The sequence below is a fragment of the Peromyscus californicus genome, unplaced genomic scaffold (assembly GCF_007827085.1).
Source record: "Peromyscus californicus insignis strain IS unplaced genomic scaffold, ASM782708v3 Scaffold_14__1_contigs__length_90479793_seg_2, whole genome shotgun sequence".
Taxonomy (NCBI): domain Eukaryota; kingdom Metazoa; phylum Chordata; class Mammalia; order Rodentia; family Cricetidae; genus Peromyscus; species Peromyscus californicus.
Genome location: NW_026294436.1, coordinates 20,330,014 through 20,357,205, shown reverse-complemented (window position 1 = coordinate 20,357,205; position 27,192 = coordinate 20,330,014). Strand labels below are relative to the sequence as shown.

The following is a 27,192-nucleotide window of genomic DNA, read 5'->3' as shown; positions in this document are numbered from 1 at the left end:
CTCTTTCAGACCTGTCTGTACTGGAAAGGCCTGAGGGATGGAGCAACCAAGGGGGAAGGGATGCCTCCACAGAGAAGTCTTGTCATCTAAGACCGTCCCAGCCCCAAAACTTCCAAAAAAGGAAGTCTGATCTGAGGTGTTTTTCACTCTTTCACACAAGGCAATTTGGACATTTTTTTTTTCCAGAAATATAAGAGCTACTCTGAACACCTTTGTGGGGCAAAGGCCAGCCACAAGAGCCCGGCCTTCCTTCCTGTGAGGGCCGCACTGCCCTTGTCCCTTGGTAGAAGAGTGCCCGGCAGGACGAATGAAAAGCACTGAGAAGTCCCAGGGTCTCACCCATGCGCTGTGGGTCACAAACTGGGCGGGTGGCAAGAAACACTGAAGAAAACCTGAGAGAGGCCCAGTTAGCTCTGCGAGGCGACTCTGTGCTCTGAGAGCAGAGGGTCCACTCTCCTGTCCCCAGGGCCTCCGAGACCACTCAGGGAGACAGCCCCACATCAAAGGCTGGAGTCCCCACAAGATGCACGAGACCATGTCACACACAGAGCCGTGGAGACACAGAGGAATGCCCAGGTCTCTAGAGGGAAAGCTCACAGAGGTGGTAACTCTTGGGCCATGTTTTCCTTTTATTAAAAAGAAAAAGAAAAAAATATGTTATTATCAGTTTTTTTTCTAAAAACAACATTTGATGGTTGTAACAATCTGAGTAGAGAGCTGTTCAGAGAAGAAAGTACCAGTTTTCTCAAGGCCTACCATCCAGAAAGGACCAGCACAGAGCTTCAGAGAGGACTGTACTGGAATTTTACAGAATGAAAGAAAATGCTGATAAAATGAAGATACGTGGGCACCCATTGTACAAAGTAAGATTGAATAGGGTCTGTGTGTAACACATGCACAGAGCAGGAAGTAGCCATCCGGCGCTGCCATCCATGCCAAGGGAGGACCTAAGAGTGGGTCCCCCAGTGAGCGATGCCTCAAAAGTGTGGGATGGAGGAGTTTGGATGTTTTGTTTGCAATAGAGCCCAATTTGGCCTCAAACTCTCCATCCTCCTGCCTCAGTCTCACAAGAATGACTACAGGAATGCCCTGTGTTCAAGAAGTAAAGTAACACTGAGGGTGGAGGGCACTGGGGGTGGTTCATTAAATACAAGAGAAGAAGATTAATGCCACCGTAAGAGCAGAGCAGGCTCCCTTTAATGAGCTCGCGCGTGTGTGTGTGTGTGTGTGTGTGTGTGTGTAAGGACTGAGCCAGACAGTTTTCATTAGTGGTCCAATTAATTTTTACAACAATGTTGTGTAAGAACTTTTAATGTCGCCAGTTGACATCCAAGGAAATACCACAAAAAGAGAAGCTGGCTAGAATCTGACCCCAGGTGATTTTCAACTAGAATTTGTGTCTTCCCAGAGAGGACTAATGAAAAAATTCTGGCAGTAGAGGCATTCACAGCATAGCCTGCAGCCCTCCATCTCCATCAAGAGTCTTGGCACAAGTCGGGCGGTGATGGCACAAGCCTCTAATTCCAGCACTTGGGAGGCAGAGGTAGATGGATCTCTGTGAGTTTGAGGCCAGCCTGGGCTACAAAATTCCAGAACAGCCAGGACTGTTACACAGAGAAACCCTGTCTCAAAAAAAACAAAAACAAACAAGCAAAAAGGTCTTTGCCCACCAACATGTATATAAACTGAGTCTATTATCGAGCCAATCTAAACCTCTCATGGCAGCACATGCATATAATCCCAGCACTCAGGACCCTAAGGCAGGAAGGTTGAGAGTTCAAGGCCAACTTGGGTTATTTAACAAGACCCTGCCTAAAAAAAATTAGCATGAACAAAAACAGTCCTAACAGTTTATAGTCATATGTCACACTCGACTCCTAAAATGATTTTGAGAGGTTTCAAGGAACACTAAAAGAATCCAGTTTAAAACATGCACCACCTTGCTTCTCAGAAATAAGTGGTTTTCTTCCCCTATTCTGAGAAAGTATTCCCCACTTTCTTATATTAATTTATTAGCCAGATTTGACTTGTGGAAGGAAAGGAGAACAGGAGAGTAGAGGGGCTGAGGCCAGAAGCCCGAGAAGAGAATCCCTCTGAGGTTGTTTCCCTCAGGCATGGTAGCAGCCTGGGACACCAGGAGGGAATGCTGGTCTGGTTTCAGCAGGCTGGGCAAACAAAAGAGATGATTACATGGCTGAGTAGAGCTGGTGCACGCCTTTAATGCCAGCACTCCGGAGGGCAGAGGCAGGCGGATCTCTGTGAGTTCGAGGCCAGCCTGGACTACAGAGTGAGATCCACGATCCACGACAGGCACCAAAATTACATGGAGAAATCCTGTCTCGAAAAACGAGAGAGAGAGAGAGAGAGAGAGAGAGAGAGAGAGAGAGAGAGAGAGAGAGAGAGAGAGGTGATTATACACAGAGGGAAATACTTTTTTATCTATCATCAGTCAGGGTTCTGAGGTCAGTTCCACCTGGCTTCCCTTGAGGCCCCATTCACGTTGTAGCTCACACAGCATTCACCATAGTCTCCAATGGCTCACAAGGGCAGCCTGGCCAGTCCTCTAGTGCAAGGGATCTAGTGAGGAATCCTAGTTTTTTTTTGTTTTTGTTTTTGTTTTTGTTTTTGTTTTTTTTTTTTGTTGTTTTTTTTTTTGTTTTTTCGAGACAGGGTTTCTCTGTGTAGCTTTGCGCCTTTCCTGGAACTCGCTTTGGAGACCAGGCTGGCCTCGAACTCACAAAGATCCGCCTGGCTCTGCCTCCCGAGTGCTGGGATTAAAGGCGTGCGCCACCACCGCCCGGCGGAATCCTAGTTTTTATTCAGACCTGAAAGAAATGTATGCGGAGACTTAAGTTCCAGCCCTGGAGCCAACTGCCACCAACCCATCTGTTTCCAGGCTCCCCAGAGGGAAGGTGGTGAGAGCCTGGCCTGGTAGGGTGTCCTGCAGTTTACAGGACCAGTCTGCAGCCCCTGGGACCCTGGGAGAGCCAGAACAAGCAGGGCTTGTCTGGGCTCTGGAAGCCAAGGACTCCAATGTCCATTGGAAAGAGGTCAGGGAGAGGCCAGGAAACAAAGGCACTGATGTCATCCCTTTCATTTTCCTGGAGCTCCACCTGGTCTGGAAATTATAGTCAGGAGACGCTCGGCGTGCTCTGCATACTCTTCTGGACATTTGTGGAGCCAAAAAGAAGGGGAACGACAACCAGACGTGGAACATTCTCCTGTGCTCGGGCCCTGCAGGTCAGTGCTGGCGAGGAACCCACGGGCACCTCAGATTGGAGGCTACCCAGGCTTGGTACTGGAGTACAGAAGAGCCAAGCCAACAGCAGACAGCCCGTCCCCAGAAGTGCTGAGTCCTGAGAAAGAAACAGCCTCCAGAGGCCCTGCAACCCAGGCTCAGTTCTATTCCCACCATGACACCGGAAAAGAGGTTCTCAAAGTGTGAAACACAGACTGCTTCAGGCACTATCACCTGCAGAGGACCTATTTATAAAGCCTGTCCACCCACTGAACCACAAGCAGGTGCCAGATCGGCACTTCCCTCTAAACAACTACTTCTAGTGCTGTTTAGACTATGTTTAGAATGCTGAGGACCATTCCAAAGCCAGGCATGGCGATGCTCTTTTTTAATCCCAGCACTTGGGGGGCAGAGGCTGGAGGATCTCTGTGAATTCCAGTCCAGCCTGGTCTACATAAGTGAACAGAACAGCCAGGGATATGTAGAGAAGACTGTGTCTCGAAAAGAAAAGAAGGAAGGAAGGAAGGAAGGAAGGAAGGAAGGAAGGAAGGAAGGAAGGAAGGAAGGAAGGAGAAGGGAAGGGAAGGGAAGGGAAGGGAAGGGAAGGGAAGGGAAGGGAAGGGAAGGGAAGGGAAAGGAAGGGAAGGGAAGGGAAGGGAAGGGAAGGGAAGGGAAGGGAAAGGAAGGGAAGGGAAGGGAAGGGAAGGGAAGGGAAGGGAAGGGAAGGGGAGTGAGTGAGGGGAGGAAGGAGAGAAGGAAAAGGGAAAAAAAAAAGACAAGACAGTTGGGTGGTGGTGGCACACAACTTTAATCTCAGCACTCGGGAGACAGAGGCAGGTGAGTCTGAGTTCAGGGCCAGCCTGGTCTACTGAATGAGTTCCAGGACAACCAGGGCTACACAGAGAAACTCTGTCTCAAAAAACAAAAAACAACAACAACAACAAAAAAAGCCGGGCGGTGGTGGCGCACGCCTTTAATCCCAGCACTCGGGAGGCAGAGGCAGGTGGATCTCTGTGAGTTCGAGGCCAGCCTGGTCTACAAAGTGAATTCCAGGAAAGGCACAAAACTACACAGAGAAACCCTGTCTCAAAAAATAAAAAAATAAAAAAATAAAAAAAGAAGAAGAAGAAGAAAGAAAGAAAGGAAAAGAAAAGAACCATTCTGAGCCCCGAGCCTGGCCCACACCTATAACCCCACCACCAGGGACATCAAGATAGGAGGGTACCATGAGTTCAGCCAACTTAGGCTATGAAGTGAGATTTGCCTCAAAACCAAAGAAGGGTCAACAAGATGGTTCACTGGATAAAGGCACTGGCTGCTGACTCTGACAGCCTGAGTTTGATTCCTGAGACCCACATAGTAGGAGAGAACAGACTCCTCCAAGTGTCCTCCAACCTCACCCATGTGTCATGGCATGTGTGCAGACACACTAAATAAATAAGAATAAGTAAGCCGGGCAGTGGTGGAGCACGCCTTTAATCCCAGCACTCGGGAAGCAGAGGCAGGTGGATCTCTGTGAGTTCGAGGCCAGCCTGGTCTACAGAGTTAGTCCAGGACTGTGGGAGCCCGTTCTCGGGTTCCTCGTGGCTTTACCCAGCAGGTCCGCATAGAGGATGATTAGGACCACGGGCCTAAGTGCAGGTGTCTGGGATGGTCTGCACTTGGCTGTGCTGGGGGAGGAGGTCTTTTGCTCCACCCCTTGGCGTCTCTATAAAAACCCTGGGGCAGAGACAGTCGGGGCCCATTGGAATAGGTTCCAGGCACTCTCGAGGCTATCCTTTATTTTCTATCTGTTTATCTCCGCGATATTCTCCGCAATAAATCCTTCTATCTAATATTTCCTGCTGCTCGCACTCAAGAAAACTCTGGGGAACTGTGGGAGTGGTTGGGTAAACGCCCCACACAGGACAGGCTCCAAAGCTACAGAGAAACCCTATCTCAAACCCCCCCTCCAAAAAAAAGAATAAGTAAGTAAAAATAACACACAAATTACTTTAAACCTCCATCTTTGGACCCCGGAGGCTTATAACACTTAGAAAACCAAGGTGAACAATCAAGTCTCTCACTCCCTGACCCTCTTTAACGACGTGTACCCCAGATGCCCGAGTGCCTGTGGGGAAGAGCAGGGTTGAAAATGGGGTTCATGAGCCAGTGGAGAGCTGAGCATTTCCTGTGCCCCGTGCCTCATTAGCACGCTGGCGGAGGTGCTTCCTGTCAGCGGCTCTTTCCATTCTGCCAGAGTGGTTTGCTGGTTCCTCTCTGCTCTGGGGGTTGGAGGAAAAAGAGTTTCTCACAGATCCTCTGGGCCTCTGGGCAGATTTTTTTCCCCTGTACCTTTCATGTTTCCACCAACAGGCAGAAGAAACTAGAGAGCTACCCGAGCCACTTCACATTGGGGCCATCGATACCTGGATGAGAGACAGCTCAGTTTCTGCAGTGGGCCCTGGGGCCACCTCCAGTAACCCAAACCCGATGCTTTCGAACCTTGTACCGACTCAGCCTGGAATTTCAGGTGAAGGTAGGGAGGACTGGGTTTTATTGTTGTTGTTGTTAGTAGTAGTAGTAATAGTACACTTATTTAGTGTGTGTGTGTGTGTGTGTGTGTGTGTGTGTGTGATCAGAGGATCTCTCCTTCCACCAGGAAGGTGGTGATGGGGCAAAGCTGGGTCAGCAGGCCGGCAGCAAGCGCCAGCTCGACCTGAGGAGCCATCGCACCAGCCCAAAAAAGGGAGTCAGCTGGGAGAAAGTTCTAGAGCAGAAGATTAATTCTTCAGAAAGTAAAACAAAACAAACCCTTGTTTTTTTTTTTGTACTTGAGAACTTTGGTGAATACAATCTAGGAAGAATGGCTGGGAGGCTACGCTGACAGAGTGCTTGCCCAAGGAGCGCACAGCCCCAGAGTCCCACCTTAGTACTACCTACAAAGTGTGGTGACACAGACCCGTACATCCCACTATGAAGGAAGCAGAGGCAGAAAGATCAGAAGTTCAAGGTCATCTTCAACTATATGTCCTGGCTACATAAAGAGTTCTAAGATACCCTGAGATACATGAAACCCTACATGAACAGCTATATAGCAAGTCCCAGACTAGTCTGAGATACATGCAACCCTATCCAAATAAATAAGAAATTTCAAGAGCGAAAAAGTGATACATTTGGGGAAACAAGGAGATTTGGAGAATTTTATGTCATTCTTATATTATCTACTTATTTTTTTTTAAAGGTGGTTGTATGCAAAATACATACCAATTTGCCTTTTTTCCTACGAATCAGCATCTTAGAAAGCCAGGAAAAAAGCAGCCATACTGGCTAGTCAATTCTGACGCCGAGAAGCCTTAGAAGCTGCAGAGTCCTTCAGAGGTTCCAGGGATGTATACCACCCCAGCCCCACCAGATGTCACAAGAAGGAATTGGAGGCCCAGCACTTTGCAGGGGACTCTTGGCAGCCTGGAAGGGTGAGTACTTTGGGGAAGTGAACGCCACTGTCCTCTGATCCTATGCAGGAATGGTCTAACCTGGTAATGCTGTCACACCTACAACCCAGGTCTGGGATTTGCTCAGGGACACTGGGAGGGAAGAATGGAGATGGGGGAGGTGGGGGAGGGACTGAGAGTTGAATTTCTGATTGGATTTCCTTCCTCTCAGAGGCCCTGACCTCAATCTTTCTAATCTCTTGTCCCACCACGATAGAAACAAAAGCCCTAATTCCCCAGCAATGAGTTTTTAGATCCTAAAACCTTGTCATGGGTGAGAAATGTAGTGATAGAAGTCATAAAGTTTTAGGACATAAGATCTTACAGAACTAATCATGGATGTAAATTCGCCTCTGAAGGTCTCAGTCTCAGATAAACAAGTAAGGTGTCTATCAGGTGTTAGGACTTTAGAAATTTCAGTGGGCGTGAATTTCAGTGCCCCGACCAAAGTAAAACCCAATGAAAGTGTATTGTTTCGATTGCTGTAGTTTTAGGAAATTTCAATGTTATTCCCAGAATAAATCCATGTCCCTTGAGGTAAACCATGGGTGCTGAAAAGGAATAAGTTCATATTCGTTGCTGAAGCCTGAACACCCTCCCAAAACTATTTCCTTTTTCTTTTTTTTTTTTTACATTTTTGTTGGTGGAGAGGTCAGAGGGCAATTTGCAGGAATTTTTTCTTGGGGTCTTTTTTTTTTATTACTTTAAGATTTATTTGTTCATATATTTTGTATATACACCAGAATAAGGAATCTGATCCCACTACAGATGGTTGTGAGCCACCATGTGGTTGCTGGGAATTGAACTCAGGACCTCTGGAAGAACAATCAATGCTCTTAACCACTGAGCCATCTCTCCAGCCCCTTGGTTCTCTTTTCACCATGTGGGCCTCCGGGATCAAACTCAGAGAGCCAGGCTTGCCAGCGGGTGCCTTTACCCACCGAGTCAGCTCACTGACTCTTTTTCTTTTTCCTTTTCCTTTTTTTTTTTTTTTTTTTGGTTTCTCTGTGTAGTTTTGGTGCCTTTCCTGGAACTCGCTTTGTAGACCAGGCTGGCCTCAAACTCACAGAGTGCCTCTGCCTCCCTAGAGCTGGGATTAAAGGCGTGCGCCACCACCGCCCGGCAAAACTTTTTTCTTAAGTTGATTTTTTTGTTTTGTTGGTTTTTTTCTTTTTCACTTAGTAATTAGAAAATAAAATCTGTATGTTTATATTATGTTTAGCATGTTGTTTTGAAATATGTACACATTGTAGATGACTAAGTTGAGCTAAGTAAACATATGCATTAGTTGACATACTTTTTTATGAGCAGATACTTCAAGTAACACTTTAAGCAATGTTCAAGAATACATCATTTTCAACAACGCCATGTTGAACTTCTTCCCTCCACCTAATCTTTGACCAGCGTCTCTGGAACCCTCTCTCACCAACCCTGGTGATCACCGTTCTACTGCTCTCTGCTTCTGTGATTCAGTCTTTTTAGATTCTGCTTACAAGTGAGATCATGCAGTAGCTATCTGTTCCTAGCTTTGTTCACTTAACAATGTGTGCTCCAGGTCCATCCACCTCATCACAGACGACAAGATCTTCTTCCCTTTTAAAACTGAGTGGTACCCATTATCTATATATTCCACACTCCCTCTATTCACTCAGCTGTTGGTAGATACTCAGGTTGATTCCATATTTGGCTATTGTGAATTTTGCTGCAATGAGCATGGCAACACAAACAACTCTAATAAACACGGGGGGGGGGGGGGGGCGGACAGACACACAGCTTTCATTTTCTTTGAATATAGACCTAGCAGTGGGACTAGCAGAGCATATGGTGGCTCTATTTTTAACTTTTGGGATAATTGCCATAAGTCATTTTCCACAATGACTGTATTATTCTCAAAACTATTTCTGTGTTCATTCATTTATTATTTCATTCACGTATCATTGAACAAATATTCATTAAGCATCTGCTATACATCAGAGGTGCTGTTTGAGATGCTGAGTGAACAATATAGACAAGTCCAGATTTTGGTTTTTCAAGACAGGGTTTCTCTGTGTAGCTTTGTGCCTTTCCTGGAACTCACTCTGTAGACCAGGCTGGCCTCGAACTCACAGAGATCCGCCTGGCTCTGCCTCCCGAGTGCTGGGATTAAAAGCGTGCGCCACCACCGCCCGGCAAGTCCAGGACTTCTTGAAGCTCACAGTCAGTGGCAGTGTTTGATTGCAAACAGATAACCCAATAAATGTATTTTGTACTGTCAGTCAGCCATAAGGGCTTAAAAGAAGGACTAGCTTTAAGGAAACTATGAATAATGAATATGACCAGGGAAGATCTCTCTAAGGAGGTGACAACATTGTAGAAGAGACTTAAATGAAATGAGGGGCTTGGCCGTTCTGAGTGCCTAGAGGAGAAATAGATCTGAGATAGAGCTAGTCTTTGTATGGGCAGGAACAGCAAGAAGTCACGGTGGTCAGCATCAGAGGTAAAGGGCTTGGAAGTGAACCCAGAAGTTAATCAGGAGAAGCCAGATCACATTATGTCAAAAAAATCTTCACTGAGTAAGAGATTCATTGCCAGTATGATGGAAAGCCACGGAAGATTCTCAGTGGAGGAGAGACATGGTATGACTTACTCTTTACAGTGATCATGGTATGTTGAAGTCAAGAGTGAAATCCAGAAGAGCCACCAGGGAGGCGACTCTTGTATATTATTAGAGGGACCAGCCTTAATATTATCCATCCCAGGGGCTCAAGAGAGAGAACTAGGAACGGTGAGGACTGTTTCCAGGAAATAGAATCTCAGCACACCGAGCTCTTAGTCCAGTCATTTACTCTTCCAAATCTTCTTCTCCCTCCTCCCGGGCCCTGGGAGTCCCGGTATAGATACACTTATAAGCAGTAATCCCTTGGCAGTGCAAAGCCAGGCTTCCAAGGTCAAACAGAGGGGTGATAAGAATCACATAGAAGGTCGGGCGGTGGTGGCGCACGCCTTTACTCCCAGCACTCAGGAGGCAGAGCCAGGCGGATCTCTGTGAGTTCGAGGCCAGCCTGGTCTCCAGAGCGAGTTCCAGGAAAGGCACTAAGCTACACAGAGAAACCCTGTCTCGAAAAACCAAAAGAAAAAAAAGAAGAATCACTTAGAGGGGCAATAACCGTTAATTATCATTTGCAACCCCAAAAGGAAGTGACCAATGGGGAAATGAATTAACTAAAGGCAAAATTCGGGTAATATCTAAGAAGAGAGATCTTATGTACTCAACTATAGTCTTAAACGTGATTGGTAGAAAATGTTAAGAGTCTTTAAGTTGTTAGGTCAATGGGTCAATGGGAGAAAATAAAACTGCCTTCTTTTTTCCTGTGGCTCCTGTCTGTCCAAGCTATCTGCCGTTTTTTCTGCAGGGTGGGGGAAAGTGTGCTCCGTCGCTAGGTAACCTGTGTACAGCTAGATGCCTCTGGTGATAGTTAAAGGGAGATCTGGAACTGGAGGTAAGATTTGGGAAAGGAGGAAGTTAAGCTTAATTGGCACATCTGCCAGGCCTTCTCAAACAGGTAGCCTGGACGCCTAAGTCTGTTCTTAGAGAGTAGATGAGGTACTTTCTTCCATTTGGGGATGGACCTGGCCAGATGCTGCCAATGATAATAATTACTGGGGGGCTTGAACTGGGGTTCTGGCTGAGCATAGCTGTCAGTGCAGGTTATCTAAATGTTCCTTTAGTAGAGGGGAAATGGTGCCCAAAAAATGGTGGAAAAGCTACAATAGGACTCAAGAAACCCATAGCAGAAAACGACTCATAATCAAAAGCCGAATACCACCAAGGCTCCTTGAGCCTCAGCTTGACCTCTGGAAGGCCCTTGGCTTCTTCCAGGTATTAGCTTTGTCATAATCCGCTGAAATCCTACTTTGTGTATTTTTGCGGCTTGCAGCAGGCGACCACTGCAGAAGTCCACGTGGCACTCATGTTGGCTTATGCCACAGTGGCGGCAACGGAAGAACAAGAGGTGGCTGGGCTTGAAGCAGATGCCCATGGCCAGGGCAAAGCTGATTAACTGGAAGTAGGGCATGAAAAACAGTCAGAGGTGGTGCCAAGAGTTCAGCCTGTACTGTTAGATGGTAGGAAGTCTAGAGGAAAAGCCAGTATATGGAGGCAGGACAGGAGCCCAGTTTGGGTTTGAGACGTCTATTGGACAACCTAAGAGAAATGGCCAATAGGAAATGGGGTCAAGAAGCCCAGAACTCAAAGAGACAAAAATCTTTCGGGTATGACCTGGTTTTAATACTTGAGGGTCAGTTCCTGTTAGACTTCCACTGCCTACTTCCTGCTAGCGTGGGTGTGGCTGCCTGATGTTGCAATCATCTGGATGCTTTTCAACACCCAAGCAGAGTCGTGACTGCGCCCAGCCAGAGAATCGCAAAGCTGCTCAAGGCTAGTGTTGGTTAAATTTCACCCAACAGTCTAGGGTTGCTTAGAGACCAGCGCCACATTTTGGGGTTACTCAAGTTCATGTAAGCTGGACTCGGTGGGAGAGCCACTCCCTGATTTTGAGTTGAGTAATCCTCTCCCAGCAAGCCAGGAAACCCAGGAGCAGGAATGGGGGTGGGGGGTGGGGTGGGGGGGAAGCTGGCCCAGATGTGTTTAGCTTCGGAAGTTTGCAGATAGTCTAAGAGTAGAAAAGGAATGGTCCCTGAGCCTCAACCAACCCAGACTCTTATTTTGTCTCCACACCTTCTGACCTATGAGATCCTGGCTGTGTTGCTTTTCCTTTCTGGTCTCAGGATCCCTAGGCACAGAAAAGAGCAGGACAGGAGCTTTGTGAAGAGTGAATAGTGCGTTTCATATGCAAGCCCCTAGCACCTGGTAAGAGTTCAAAGGGATGGCTCCCTTTCCCATGTACAAAGCTCCTCTCCATGAAGTTGATGTTCAGAGCTGACTTTGTTTCATTTCTTTTTATTATTTTTAGTTATATATAGTTGTGTGTGTGTGCATGTGTGCATGTATATATGGGTCTGTACACTCAGAGGTCAGAGGTATTGAATCCCCTGGAACTGGAGTTACAGAGGGTTGTGAGACACCAGTGGGTGCTGGGAACTGAACCCCAAGCCCATGGAAGAGCAACAAACCACTGAGCCATCTCTCCGGGTCCCACATATGACTTTCTCTTGCTCCATTTTGTCCCCTCCACCTCAACATCCTTTATCTGGCTCCAGTCTAAATCCTTCAAGAAGGAGGCTCTTCTTGAAGGAAAGAATACAAACAAGAGACATACACAATTTAAACCAAAGTTTATTTAGCAAAGGCAAGCAAAGCAAGCACTCCAAAGAGAGAGTGGGGTGAGCGCCTCAAGGCAAGGAACAGCTCGATGAGTACTTCGCTGTCTATTTAGAAGAAGCTTTTACGAACACGGATGAGGTAGATGGCTTTGTCACAGAGTAAGGTGTCCCTCTTCTCTTCCCAAATCAGGGTGGGCCACATCTCCCTTTTAGAGTATTTTTTCTCATGATCTCTCCAAAGGGTGGAGATGTCAAAACCATAATGCAAAGTGATACAATAACGTTGGTCTTTTGAGTGCACGTATATAGAAAAACACCTGGGTGTCTTGGTTTCTGTTAGAGCAGGAACACCTTGACTTCGGCTTCAAGGATGTTTAACCACAAAGAGGCCATCGGGGGAATTAGCTGAGATCCAGTTGTGGTTTGCCTCCATGTCCTCATATCTAACTCTTTGCCTACCTGGTATCACTGGGGCTCTATCTCCCGAAAGAAATGTCTTCTCCAGCATTTCCCAGGCCCAGATCCTATGGCCAGCTGGGGCATGACCACCCGGTTTTCCTCCTAGAGAGCAAGGCCAGAGCAGCAGCATCCTCCCTGGCTTTGTGGCACTCCTGGCCAGCTTCCTGGTCCTCATGGCCGCCTGCATCCTGTGGAACTGGAACAAACGGAAGAAGCGTGAGTCCCGAGTTTGTCTCCAGTTAAGATGCTGTAGGATCTTCCAGCCTGGCATTTAAACTCTGGGGCGTTTTCTAATGAGAAGCTGCCCCCCCGGAATCCTGTATCCTTTCTGACACTGGTCCTAAGCTGTGGCCATAGCGTAGATCTGAGTAACATTGAGAAGACATTGCTTTGGCACCCGCATGCCCAGCTCCCTCTTCCTGCCTCTGTGCACTGAATTTCTTGTCCTTTGGATGAGTTAGAAATATAACTTCTATGACACCTGGTGAGGGTGGGACGTGTGGCTGGGGACTATTCAGCCTGAGAGCCCCCATGTTCTGAGTTCTGACCTATTCTCCCATTGCCTTTCAGGGAGAGTTCCTTACTTCCAAGTAGCTCCATCGCTGACTCTGCCTCCACCCAGACAGCGAGCCAAAAATATTTATGACTTCTTGCCCCAGCAGCAAGTAGAGCTGGGTAAGTTTCTCCTGATCCACCAGTTCACAACCTGTGGGTCACCACCCCTTTGGGGGTCGTCCAACCCTTTCACAGGGGTAGCATATCAGATATCCCACATATCAGATATTTATATTATGATTCATAACAGTGGCAAAATCATAGTTATGAAGTAGCAATGAAAATAATGTTATGGTTGAGGGTCACCACAGCATGAGGAACTGTATTAAAGGGTCGCAGCATTAGAAAGGTTGTGAACCACTGTCCTAATCTATGGAGTCCTGACATTCTGAACTTACACCCCCAAGATGCACCTCTCACCACTCAGAAGCAACATTCTCCAAGTATCCAGGCTGCAGAACAACACTGAGTAGTCTGCACCCTCAGTGGGGACTCTGAAGAGAGAGCAGGGGTCAGCCGGGCTTGGGGTCTGCTTTCTCCTGGTTTTAGGCAACAGAGGAAAGCCAGTCATGTCATGGGTGGTGAAGACGTGAATGAGACCACGATGCCAGCATTGTAAGCAAGGGAAGCAATGATGCCAGCATTGTAAGCAAGGGATGGGGAGTTCTCCACAGGCATGCCTGAAAATGTGTTCAGGTCTCAGAGCGTCATCCTGTAACTCTGACCCTCTTAACCACAGAACACCAGATGTTCCAGGTTTTCATAGCACCACGCCCCCCCCCCCCCATTCACCGGCCAGCAGTGATAGTGGGGATAAAGCACGCTGAAGCCTACCATCTTCAGGGGCCGTTTTGCTGTTGCAGGGAGACATCAGTCCAGCGGTTTCAGTACGGAGAGCCTCCTCTCCAGAGAGTCTGACGGTCCTGAGCGTGAGGTAAGAGCCAAGTGAAAAGACGAAGTCCCAAGAGAATGACAGAGGGCCGAGGGGGATGGGGAGCGGTCTCAGCTCTGGTTTTATATATGAGTGTCATTTGGCCCACTTCCTGAAGAACCTCGTACTGACAAAAGAAATAACTGTTTAACTTATGGCTGGTGTGGTGACACATTCCTGCAAATGCAGCTCTCGGGAAGCCAAGGAGAGGTTGACAAGGCTAGACTGAAGAACATCGTGAGTTTGGGGCCTGCCTAGACTACATAGGAATATCATGCCGAAGGAGGGGGAAGGGGAGGGGCCAGCACTTAGGAGTCTAAGAAAGGCATATGCATTCAAGTATGTGATGTTAGAACTTTTGAAAGTGATTATTCTTAATAAAGACATGACAATTTGTTTATCCAAATAAATGTTTGGACTGGAGAGAGGGCTCAGAGGTTAAGAGCACCGACTGTTCTTCCAGAGGTCCTGAGTTCAATTCCCATCAACCACATGGTGGCTCACAGCCATCTGTAATGAGATCTGGCACATTCTTCTGTATACATAATAAATAAATAAATAAATAAATAAATAAATAAATAAATAAATAAATAAATAAATAAATGTTGCTCCATTTAGAGTGGTCACTCCAAAAAGCCATAGCTATTTCAACAATGTGGTTAGTGTTCAAACCACACTTTAAGCCTATCTTTAAAAAAAAAAAGTTTACACTTTATTTTATTGTATTGTTTTGCCCAAATGTATGCATGAGCACTATATGTGTGTCTGTTGCCCAGGAAGGTCAGAAGAGACTGGATCCCCTGGAACTAGAGTTATAGATGGTTGTGAATGCTCAGAACTGAACCTAGGTCCTCTGAAAGAGCAGCAAGTCCTCTTAACCTCTGAGTAATCTTTCTAGCTCGTGAAACTCTCCGCTGGGAATTACTTCTAGGGCCTATGCCAAAGCATTTCAGTTTTCCTGAACAGCACAGATTTCCATAAGCCATTCAGCTCCGAAGCCGACATAGAATGCATTTGATCAGTGAGAGTGTGCTGATCCATTCAGGGCAGTAGAGAATGAGTGGAAATGTATTTCACTCGCTGTTCTAGAGGCTGGGAAGTCAAGGTCAAGGGGATGCCTCTGAGGAGGCATCCATGCTGTCATAACCGGCACAAGGCATCATGCAGCGTGGGATAGAATCCATTCCTTTAAACTAGTCTACTTCTGTAATAATAATGTCATTTGTCTTTTTTAAAAATTACGGTATTTCGAAACATTATGATGTTTCTTACCCATTTATTTTGTGTGCGCATGTGTGAGGGTGTGCACGTGCCACCGTGTGCACGTGGAGGTCAGAAGACAACTTGAGGGAGTCAGCTATTTTCTTCCATCACTGGACCCCAGGGATTGAATTTAGGTCCTCCGGCTTGATGGTGGGGACCTTTACTGACTGAGTCATCTCACTGGCCCAACCCACCCCTTAGGCACCTCTTGAAGGCCCCACTCACAACCTTGTTGCATAGGAACTATGCCTCCAACACGGAAACTTTGGGATACTCAAAATAGCTACAGCAGACACTAACCACTGAGCTTACAAGAGCAGTGTGAGGGTTACCAACAGTATTTTGTGTGCCCTGCGATCTGGCTCTGAGGTTGGCTCTCAAGAAGTCCAAAGGCGATTGGGTCCACCAGAGCGGTGGTTTTCATGGTCAATATGTTTGCTAGACGTCAATTGCTGAGTCAGTGGTGGTCTTGGCTCAGCGGGGATGTTACAGATGGAGAAGCTCTTGTTGCTCAGAAATTTAGGTTCCCAGGAAGCCAAGTCACAGTACGGCCTTTGCTTACTCTCCCTCCTGTTCATTGGCCTATGACTTCCTGGAGTATCTGAAAAAAGGACAGAGGAAATGAAACTGTATTGCCAAACTTGAGTGGTCCCTGAGGGGTCTTTAACTTGTGCATCTGTTTGGCTTAGCTTCTGTAGTGCTTGAAAAACATTTTGAGCTGGGCAGTGGTGATGCACACCTTTAATCCCAGCACTCGAGAGGCAGAGACAGGCAGCATTTCTGAGTTTGAGGCTAGCCTGGTCTAAAGAGTGAGTTCCAGGAGAGTCAGGGCTGCACAGTGAAACCCTGTCTCACAACGAAAAACGTTTTGACTCAGTTACCAACATTTAATAACTGGTAGCTGCAGGGTGTGGCGGTGCACGCCTTGAATCCTAGTACTTGGGAAGCAGAGGCAGGTGGATCTCTGGGAGTCTGAGGCCAGTATGACCTACATAGTGAGTTCCAGGACATCCAGAGCTACATAGTAAGATCCTGTCTCAAAATGAATAAAATCAAAAATAAAAAAGTAAAATAAAATAAAGCTAGTGCCGGGCAGTGGTGGCACACGCCTTTAATCCCAGCACTCGGGAGCCAGAGCCAGGCGGATCTCTGTGAGTTTGAGGCCAGCCTGGGCTACCAAGTGAGTTCCAGGAAAGGCGCAAAGCTACACAGAGAAACCCTGTCTCGAAAAACCAAAAAAAAAATAAATAATAAATAAATAAAGCTAGTATCTTGGCATGGAGGTTTATGCCTGCAAAAGCTCTCAGAAGGCTAACGTAGGATTGTCCATAAGCTGAAGGCCAGCCTGTGTGAGCAACAGAGGAAGACCTTGTCTCAAAAAAAAAAAAAAAAAAAGAGGGGGAATTTCACATTAAAGGTCCACATAACTTTTCACAAAATTTCTGGAGTCCTAGACACCGGTATCCTTCATTTTTAGCGGGTTTTTGTTGTTGTTTTATGTTAACACTGTTCTGAACACATCATACCTAGTAATTCTTTGACTACTCACAAAAGTCTTCTAACGTAGGCATCGTGGCAATCCTCAATTTAGAGACTAGGAGATGAAGGTACCAAGGGAAGGCTTTCAGACTCCTCAGCACAAAGTGGCAACGCCTGGACTTGCGTCCTCAGGCTGAATCCAAGTCTCCGTCCTCAGCCCAGGCTTTGTCAGTGTGTGTTGGTGGAATGCCCTTTCTCCGGTGTGTGCCACGTTCCTCCCACGGGCTCCTCCCCCTCCACCACAGCCAATCTGTTGGGATTTAACGTCTCTCTTCAGCCACTGTTTTTCTTTTTCTTTTTTTTTTTTTTTTTTTTTTTGAGACAGGGTTTCTCCGTGTAGCTTTGCGCCTTTCCTGGAACTCACTTGGTAGCCCAGGCTGGCCTCGAACTCACAGAGATCTGCCTGGCTCTGCCTCCCGAGTGCTGGGATTAAAGGCATGCGCCACCACCGCTTGGCTGTCACTGTTTTTCTGAACGTTTTTTGCCGTATTAAGGACTGGACTTAGGTCTTCGTGTGTGCTACACAAGTGCTCTACCACCGAGCTACAGGCCCAGCATTGCTTTCCTTATACTGAGCCTACTTCTCTCGGATCCTCAACATACCTGGCACCCACCGCCTTGCAGCGTGAGTCCCTGACTTGGAGCTCAGCTCTAGGAGGACGGGGTGAAGGGATTGTGATGCTAGGCAGAGCAGGGAGGAAGAGTGGCTGTGTCCCCATGTCTGTCCCCACCCTGTCACTTTCTCCTCTTCTTCTTCACAGGCCTCCCAAGCAGATGGTTCCCTTCAGATACACATAGCTTCCGTAAACGCTGTGGAGTACACTGTTGGCATCTATGACAATGGCACAGTGCCCCAGATGTGTGGGCACCTTGCCCCCTCAGCACATCACGTCAGTGTCAGAACCTCCGGAAATAACTCCAGCATCTCTTCCAGGGAGTCCAGCGATTACGTCAATATCCACACAGCAGAAGAGGCCGGTGAGACGCTAACTTCTACCAAAAGCACTCCTGAAAATCACCTTGGTCTTCACGCCCCGAAGCTGGAGTTTGCTGAAGGAGGGCGTGCAGGCTGTGAGGCGGCCGCCACTGACCACACTGGTCTGTGGGCTCTGGGAAGTAAGAGCAGCGATTTACTCAGTGATGGAGAAGATTCATCTCAGACTTCAAATGACTATGTCAATATGACAGCTTTGGATCTTGAGGACATCCAAGAGAATCAGCCCGAGCTGGCTTCTCAGTGCTGCAGAGATTATGAAAATGTCCCGTCATCCGATGCCAATGGAAGCCAGCTGCAGACTTGGGAAGAAGGGACATCTTCTAACACAGACCGCGGGGAGCCTGTCTGGAGGGCCCTGTCTTCTGTGTATTATATGGCATTTCAGCCGTCTACACAGAGTAAGAACGGTGAGGGGGCACACACAGAGGACCAGTCAAGTGAAGACTCTAATGACTATGAGAACGTGCTACCTGCCGAGTTAGAAGGCAGGGACTGTGAACAGGGGCCCGATGCTTGGCATCCTTCTGATGAGGGAACACCAAACCATCTAGCTGAAAAGCTTTATGAGGTGGCCTATCCTGTGGGGTCTTTAGTCACCGAAATCTCTAGCGAAGATGCCTAAGTGCCCTAGCATTCTGCTGGAGTCACTTGGTTAGGCTAAGGAGGCTGAGAGGAACAGGGCATTAGCAGGCTGCACAAAAGCAGACGGTTGGGAAGCCCAGAGAAGAGTTCTCCTCAGTCAAGATCGCTGTTAGCTCTCAGGCCAACTGAATCAAGTTCAGTACCGCCGTCCTACCAGGATGTTAGGAAAGGGGAAAGCGCACAGCACTTCTTAGAGTGGACACGTGACACGGTCAAAAATAATGACCTTGGCAAGCACCAGTGTGTGGATTGTTCTGTGACTCGGGCAGGCCAAAGGGAGGAACGAGCTGGGGTAGGGCAAGCCATTTCCAATTTAAGAGGAGCTGGTGAGGGTGTAGAACTAGGAGAGGCCTGCTGCTGCGGGTGGGATTGCATGTGTCATATGAACTATCCATTTCATCCTTAGGAGTTGAAACTGCTTCCCAGTGGATCCTGGTGTTGTACAAATAAGTTCATCTGTTGTAGATAAGGAGGGGCAGGTTCTCTGTAAAATGTTTTTACTGTATGAACCTGAGTTATATAGGGTTATTTCCCTATAATTATATAATGTACTCCGAGATGTCTGCCCATCCCTCAAGACTGTACCTTTTCTCATTCCTTCTCCTTCCCATGAGACCACTGCATTCCCCTGGACAATCTCACTTCCACCTTCCTATTGTCTGTACATACATAATATTATCTATCTCTATAAAATCTAGGACCAATAATAAGAGAAAACATGTGATATTTGTTTTCTTAATCAGTGTGGTACTGAGTGTGGTCAGATAAAATCTCCGTGTGGTTTTAATTAGCATTTCTCCAATAGTTGGTGATGGTAAACACTTTTCTATGCATTTATTGGCCATCTGTACTTCATCCTTTTTAAATGTCCTACAGGCTTGCCTAAAGCCTGATCTTTCTTTTTATTATTATTTTTAAAAATTTTTATTTTATGCACATTGGTGTTTTGCCTGCATGTATGTCTGTATGAGGATGTTGGATCCTCTGGAACTGGAGTTACAGACAATTGTGAGCTGCCATGTGGGTGCTGGGAATTGAATCTGGGTCCTCTGGAAGTGCTTCCAACTGCTGAGCTATCTCTCCAGCCCTGCACTTCATCTTTTGAGAACTATTTATTCCTCCCATTAGGTCTATGAATGAGTGTGTGTGTGTGTGTGTGTGTGTGTGTGTGTGTGTGTGTGTGTGTGTGTGTGTTCACTAGGATGTCGTAGGCAATGCTCCTGAGCACACTGAACGCTCAGATCCTGTTCCCTAAGCACTACTCTCCAGGAGAAGGAACAAGAACACGCTGGAGAAGTGGCTAATGCTGCTTGTGCATCTTGTAAAAGGAGGAAGGGTAGAAAGTAGAAACGGAGTAAGGAAGAGAGGCAGGAAGAGCGAGCCAGCTGCAAAGACTTCCCAATTCTAAAACCTGGAATAATTTGGGCAATGAAAAACAAGTAATTATTGGTTAGTAGTTCACAGGCTAATAATCCACAGAATAAATTCCCCTAAGTCCATACCAAAAGTGAATAAGGATGCATCTGAGCTACAGATGAATTCCAAATACTGTGTGCAGAAAGGATAAGGCAGATAGACAAATCTCCACTCAGCACCTAGAACAACGCTGCCAGCAAACCCACGGATGATGCTAAGATTCGAGAGTGACACCAAGAGGCAAGATCCTAACAGAACTTCCGAGACTCCTCCCGAAATATTTCTTCATTATTGTGATGGTTTTTACGCTTGTCCACAAACTTTTCCATAATCCTCCTGAAGCTTAAGCCTTCCCCACTTTGATACAGGCTGCATCTAATGATTCATTTCTAATGGTCAGAATATGAAAAGGGGAAAATACTAAGTTTATAATGGAGAAACTTGGCAGATACCACCTTCATCAAATGGTTACAGTCAACCCACCAGCACTAAGTCACAGTGATGTCATATGCTGTTGATAGGACCAAGAACACCATTAAAAAAATCCATAACTCCAGCCTTATCAGAAACCCAGACTGGGCTAGAGAGGCGACTCATTGGTAAGATGGTACCATACACTCCTGCAGAGGACCTGAGTTTGACCCCCAGAATCCATGTCAAGTGCTCACAATCACCTGTAACTTCAGTTCCAGGAGATCAAAAGCCTCTGGCCCTCATGCTCAGGCACATACCTACACACAGATCTACACATTGACACATAATTAGAAATAACAAAATAAATCTTTAAAAGAGAAAAAAAAATCCAGATTGGATATCTTTGCAGAGATGCCTAGCCAGAAAAGATTGAGGCGCTGTCACAGATTAGAGGAGATTAAGGAGACAGGACTAAATATAACACAATGCTTCAGATCGGATTCTGCAATAGAGAAACAGATGAGATTCCAAACACCCATATTTAGTTCGTAACATTGTGTTAGTGCTGGCGTCTTCAGTTTTATGACTATAAAGTGATCATGCGAGATATCAACACTAGAGGAAGTGAGATAAAAAGATGCATGAGAATGCCCAAAACCACTCTTTCAACTCTTTTGTAAGCCTAAAATTATTTTAAAATAAAAATAAATTTAGCCAGTTATGGTGGCGCACGCCTTTAATACCAGCACCGGGAGGCAGAGGCAGGCAGATCTCTGTGAGTTTGAGGCCAGCCTGGTCTACAGAGTGAGATCCAGGACAGCCAGAGTTAGATAGTGAGACCCTGTCTCAAAAAAAACAAAAAAACACAAAACACCAAAACAATAAACAAACAAACAAATTAATTAATTAATTAAAGCCTAGTTTTACTAGTTAGGGTTCCCTAAAGGAATAGAACCAACAAAATGAATATGGATCACTAAGGAGATTTACTGGTTGGCTTACATTAATAGGGGTTGCATAGTGTAGCAAATACTGCCGGGCGGTGGTGGCACACATCTTTAATCCCAGCACTTGGGAGGCAGAGGCAGGCAGATCTCTGTGAGTTCGAGACCAGCCTGGGCTACAGAGTGAGTTCCAGGACAAGCTCCAAAGCTACACAGAGAAACCATGTCTCGAAAAGCCAAAAAACAAAAACAAAAACAAAAATACTATCTGCATTCTGGAGAGACCGACAACCCGCCATCCAGTCCAGAGACTGGAAACAGTGCCATGAACTGGACAAGGCTGTAGCAGGAATCTTAAAAGTTCTTATTAATAAAATCAAACCAGGGGCCAGTTATTGGGGTGAAATGCTGAAATGCTGGATGGTCAGAGAGACAGAACAAGCCACAGCTGACCTCACCTGGCCAACTTCTCAGCTGATCTTGTTTCCTCAGACTGGAAGCCTCTGTGCCCTCATCCCAATGGCTCTCAGCTGAACTATGCTGCTAGAAGCCTGAAAGCTTAACCAGCCAAATGCTTCTAGTTTCTGGTCCTCACGCCTTATATACCTTTCTGCTTTCTACCACCACTCCCTGGGATTAAAGGCTCGCTTTCTGGGATTAAAGGCGTGAGTCACCATGCTTGGCTGTATCCTTGAACACATGGATTTCTGCCTCCCAAGTGCTGGGATTAAAGGCATGTGGCTACCACTACCTATCCTCATGTTTAATATTGTGGCTGTTCTGTCTCTGACCCCAGATAAGTTTATTAGGGTGCACAATATTTCGGGGAACACAATACCACCACAAACGGCCATTTCCCAACCAACTCACAGTGCCTGTGGTTACCTCTACAAGGTCAAGCCCGCAGGAAAAGCCAACACTGCAGCAAGCAGCACTAACTGGACTCAGTGGGTTACAAAAAAAAAAATTTAAGAGAGAGGAAATGTGAAGACAGGAGGGAGATGTGGGGGATCCAGAAGTTATAGTGGGGTAAACAGTAGGTAGGTATTATCAAAACATATTATACACACATATGAAATTCTCGAAGGATAAATAAAATCATTATTTTTAAAAGATAAGTAATCCGTTGTGATTCCTTAAGTACTTAAACAGTAAATCAATTACTTGTATTAGTCGGGGTTCTGTAAAAAGGAACAGAACTGATAGAACAGAATACATACACACGTGTGTATGTATGCATGTGGGATCTTTTTTGAGACAGGATCTCTTTGTTATGTAGCCCTCTTAAGTGCTGGGATTAAAGGTGTGTGCCACCACCACCACCACCACCACCACCACTACCACCACCACCAGCCTCTTTCTTCCGTGTCCTTTTATCCAGACTGCCACCAGCAAGTGTGGCTCAGATTTAGTGGGGGGGGGGGGGGGTCCTACTTTCAATAGTCTGATCAAGAAAATTCCCTACAGGGATGTCCAGCAGCTTGGGTTTCAGTTGATTCCACATGAAGTGAAGTTGGTAACCAAGATAAACCATCACATCATCTCCTGACCTTGTAGTTATTATCTCCTGGTTCAGAATACAACTTATAAAATACAGAGATTTGTTAAATCGCTCCTTCCCTCCAGAAGATACCATGAGCAGAAGACACGTTTTGACCAGCAGAAGACGAGACAAACTCACAGTCCCTCAGGCATCTGCCCTCCCTGATACCCGCGTGCTGTGAGGGCGTTACTGTCATTTCTGGCTTTTCTGTGGGCTAAGGGTGTGTACTAACCTGCAATAAACCAGTGGCTTGCTCCCCTAGAGATAGGGAAAGTGGAAATAAGCCCACCTCTCTTTCCTCTTCTCAAGCACTCTCCTCACCATTCCCAGCTTCAGACTGGGTAGGTAGATCTCTGTTTCAAGCCTGAGGGATTAGGATCTTTTCAGCAGAATACAATATGACAGGACTCTTCTTCCCAACTCAGATGCCCTCCACCCAAAAGAACTTGAAACCTTTCCCAAGAAAGGAACTTCCTTTGTAGGGCCAGCCCCTAACCACACACCTACACACAGGACCTCAGCTTAATGACCACTGTCATCGCCTTGAAATTATTATTATTATTTTTTTAGACAAGCAGGATCTAATATGCCTGGAGCAGCCTCAAATCCACTGTGTTGTCAAGGATGACCTTGAATTTTTGTTCCTCCTGCCTCTACCTCCCAGGTGCCTGAGCCACCACACCTGGCCTGCCATCTTGAAATCCTTGACTTTGAAAGAAATTCTTACTTTTGAACTTGTGTTTTATGACTACAGTCCAGTTGAACAATGGAGAACTCAGTGAGAAAGAGCAGATACACACAGTATGTTTCCCACCTCCTCTGCCTTTCATTCACAGGTAGCTACTGTTTGCTACAGTAAGGAAGCAAAAAGGTGAAGAGCGATACTCAGTTTGCCTTCTCTTTTTCCACTCAGTTTGGGATAGCATTCCATAGAACTGTGCTGCCCGCATTAAGGGTGGGTTTACTCAACTCGATCTGATCCTAGAACCTGTCAAGTTGATCAAATTAATGACTACAGTCATAGATCACGAGTAAATTGGTTTCACCCCAGCAAAGCAAGGTTGGTTCAACATAAGCAAAAAAAAAAAAAAAAAAAAAAAAAATGTAATCGACTCTAGGCCAAGCTAAGAAAAGAAATCCTATGATCATTTTGGTAGATGCACAAAAGTTTAACATGTGTTTACAATAAAATTCCAGAAGAAATTAAGAATATATAGAACATACACCAACATCGTAAAGGCTGTATACAGCAAACCTATACCTATACCCAACATTATACTAAATGGGGAAAACTGAGAGCATTTCCTCTAAAATCTAGGAGACAAGAGTGATAACTCTTTACACTCTTATTCAGTATGTCTAGAGTCTTAGTTTTATCAGTAAGACAAGAGGAAGGAGTGAAAATTAGGGTAAGAAGAAGTCAAAATATTCCTATTTTTGGACAACATGATTCTATACTTGAAAATTCCTGTGGACACTACCAGAAAACTTGTAGATAGATCTGATAAATACTTTCAGTAAAGTAAGAGGACACAAAATCAACACACAAAAACTAATAACTTTTTTTTTTTTTTTTTTTTTTGGTTTTTCGAGACAGGGTTTCTCTGTGTAGCTTTGCGCCTTTCCTGGAACTCACTCTGTAGCCCAGGCTGGCCTCGAACTCGCAGGGATCCGCCTGGCTCTGCCTCCCGAGTGCTGGGACTAAAGGCGGGCGCCACCGCCGCCCGGCCTAATAACTTTTATATGTGCCAAAAATGAACTTGCTGACAAAGAAATTAGAAAAAGGTATTCCATTCATGATAGCTTAAAAAACCCACAAACACTCGCCGGGCGGTGGTGGCGCACGCCTTTAATCCCAGCACTCGGGAGGCAGAGCCAGGCGGATCTCTGTGAGTTCGAGGCCAGCCTGGTCTCCGAAGCGAGTTCCAGGAAAGGCGCAAAGCTACACAGAGAAACCCTGTCTCAAAAAAAAAAAAAAACAAAAAAAAAACAAAAAAAAAAAACCCACAAACAAACAAACAAACAAACAAACACACAAAACGAAGAATAAACCTACTTTAGGGAATCAAAGACTTCTGCATTGAACACCTCAGGCTGAGTTGTGGTGGGGCACCCCTTTAATCCCAGCACTAGGGAAACAGAGGCAGGAGGAACTCCGTGAGTTCGAGGCCAGCCTGGTCTACAGAGCGAGTTTCAGGACAGCCAGAGCTGTTACACAGAGGAAACCCTGTCTCAAAACACAAACAAACAAAAAGCTTCTGTACAAGAAGGAAAAAAATCAGCAAAGTGAGCAGACAGATTGATGGAATAGGAGAAAATCTTGGCCAGCTATATTTCAGACAAGAAGTTAATATCCAGAATAACAATACTTACCAGTCAATAAACAAACAAATGAACTGAACAGACAGTTCTCAATAAAAGAAGCACAAACGGCCAATAAATATTTTTAAAGCATTCCACAGCTTTCCCACTCTGCTGAGCAGTGGCTACGGGTTTCCATTATTAGCATCGCCAGCAGGTGCTTGACTGCTCATGCCAGAAGCAAAATCTTCAAAGGGCTGATAGAGACCAGAAAGTTCAGAGTGAAGCTCAGGGGATTGAAGTAACAACAGGCAGTAACTGGGGCTAATCTGGGTGAGATAGGGTGTACCTTTAATCCCAGCACTGGAGAGGCAAAAGTAGGCAGGTCTCTGTGAGCTTGAAGCCAACCTGGTCTACACAGTGAGTTCCAGGACAGCCAGGGCTAAATAGTGAGGCTCTGTCTCAAACAAAGGAAAACAAAACAAAAAAGACGTTAACCCCAAAAAAGGTTGCAGCTTCCTCTTAGTCCCGTAAATAGAGGTTCAGCAACACCTGGCATCTTGTCAGAAACGAATAATTCTTAAACTGGGCAACGGTGGTGCACACTTTTAATCCCAGCACTGGGGAGGCAGAGGCAGGCAGATCTCTGTGAGTTAAAGGCCAGTCTGGGCTACAGAGTGAGTTCCAGGACAGGCTCCAAAGCTACACAGACAAACCCTGTCTGGAAAAACAAAAAACAACAAAACAAAACAAAAAGGGCATATGCCACCATGCCTGACCATATGATTTTATTTTTCTTAACAGCTGAATAATAGTCCATTGTGTAAATGTACCACACCTTCATTATCCATTCATCGGTCTACAAACATCTATGGTGTTTCCAACTTCTGACTATTACGAATAGAGCCTCAGAGAGCTTGGATAAGCAAGTATGAAACCTTTCTTTTTTTTTTTTTTTTTTTTTTTTTCTTTTTTCTCTCAGGGGAGAACGCGAACGCAGTCCCCCACTACCACAAATTATGCAGTCAAGTTTCCCGCATTTGGGGGAAATTGCAGGGGTCAGCACATCCGGAGTGCAATGGATAAGCCTCGCCCTGGGAAAACCACCTTCGTGATCATGGTATCTCCCCTGCCAGGTAAGTATGTTATGAAACCTTTCTAATGTAGGGAATGTTGGCAGCATTTTGTGAGAGTGCAGGCCTCTCTTAATGCTCCACTTGAGAGACGTCCTTCGACTGTCTTGAGTTTAGGGAAGCCTTGAGCCACAGGTTTCGTCTCAAGGAGCACCAACGGATTCACACTGGGGAGAAACACAGTACGAGTTCAGTAAATGTGAAAACGTCTTCACGAACCGTTTTGCTTTTGTCTTGTACAGGAGTGCCCACACGGGATAAAGTCCCACAAGTGAGAAAGCCTTTAGAGATAGGAAAGCCCTCATTCATCACTTCAGCATCCACACTGGGGAAGAGGCCGGTGGAGTGAGGAAGTATGGAGTGTGGGAATGCTTTCAACTGCAGATTTATAGGGGGGGAGCTCTATGAATGTGTGGAGTGTGGCAAAACCTTGGAGTTCAAACCAACAACAGCGAGAAGCCCTGTGAGTGCAGAGGATGTGTAAAGGCTCTCTTCCTCAGCTAATGCCGGACTCATCATCAAAGAACTCATACGGAGAGAACCATTAGTGTAAGATGTGGGGAATACCTTTAGCAAGTGGTCAAACCACCTTCGACATCTCAGAATTCACATTAGGAAGGTTTAATGCAACCCCTGAGGAAAGTCAGGGGTCAGAAGCATCACTTGGCCTTTAGCTACTCATACTGAAGGGCAGCTCCACCAGCAGCATTTCTGGGGAGAGGATGTGAAGAATTTGTCATCTCGACTCATGTTTGGAATGGACCCAGACTACAGTCTTTTGTTTTGTCTTGTTTTTTTTTTGTTGTTGTTGTTGTTTGTTTGTTTTGTTTTAGAAAGAGTCTCATATAGCCCAGACTGGCCTCAAACCCTTTATGTAGCTGAAGACGCCTTTGAACTCCTGATCATCCTGTCTCTACCTCCCAAGTGCTGGCTTTGCTGGTAATGAGCCACCATACCCAGCTCATGGTCCATGCATCCCAGAGCACAGCTCAGTTTGGAGAGTGTATGGCCAGCATGCAGTGGGCTCTGGGTTTGATACACAGCAGGACCTTGTAAGTGCTAAGCTTGGGCTCTGCCACTGA

General features: G+C 46.1%; 1 protein-coding gene and 1 non-coding gene across 6 annotated transcripts; one reads left to right on the top strand and one right to left on the bottom strand.

Annotated features, from left to right (window-relative positions):
- The first annotated feature begins 5,483 nt into the window (after window positions 1-5,483).
- Lax1 (lymphocyte transmembrane adaptor 1) lies at window positions 5,484-19,135 on the top strand. 5 transcript variants are annotated; one of them, XM_052736980.1, is made up of 6 exons: window positions 5,484-5,750; window positions 6,462-6,693; window positions 12,539-12,648; window positions 13,003-13,107; window positions 13,851-13,921; window positions 17,482-19,133. In XM_052736980.1, exons 2-6 carry the CDS (start codon window positions 6,608-6,610, stop codon window positions 18,337-18,339), a joined length of 1,230 nt encoding a protein of 409 aa, XP_052592940.1. In that variant the 5' UTR covers window positions 5,484-5,750; window positions 6,462-6,607; the 3' UTR covers window positions 18,340-19,133. The 5 variants fall into 5 exon arrangements, with proteins under 5 accessions (XP_052592940.1, XP_052592942.1, XP_052592939.1 ...); XM_052736982.1 differs by having other exon boundaries at window positions 5,484-5,756; window positions 6,512-6,693; XM_052736979.1 differs by having other exon boundaries at window positions 5,484-5,756.
- A 6,821-nt stretch (window positions 19,136-25,956) lies between these two features.
- Window positions 25,957-26,121, bottom strand: LOC128110215 (U1 spliceosomal RNA). The gene has a single exon (XR_008218168.1). It is a non-coding gene; the product is annotated as a U1 spliceosomal RNA (small nuclear RNA).
- Window positions 26,122-27,192: the final 1,071 nt, after the last annotated feature.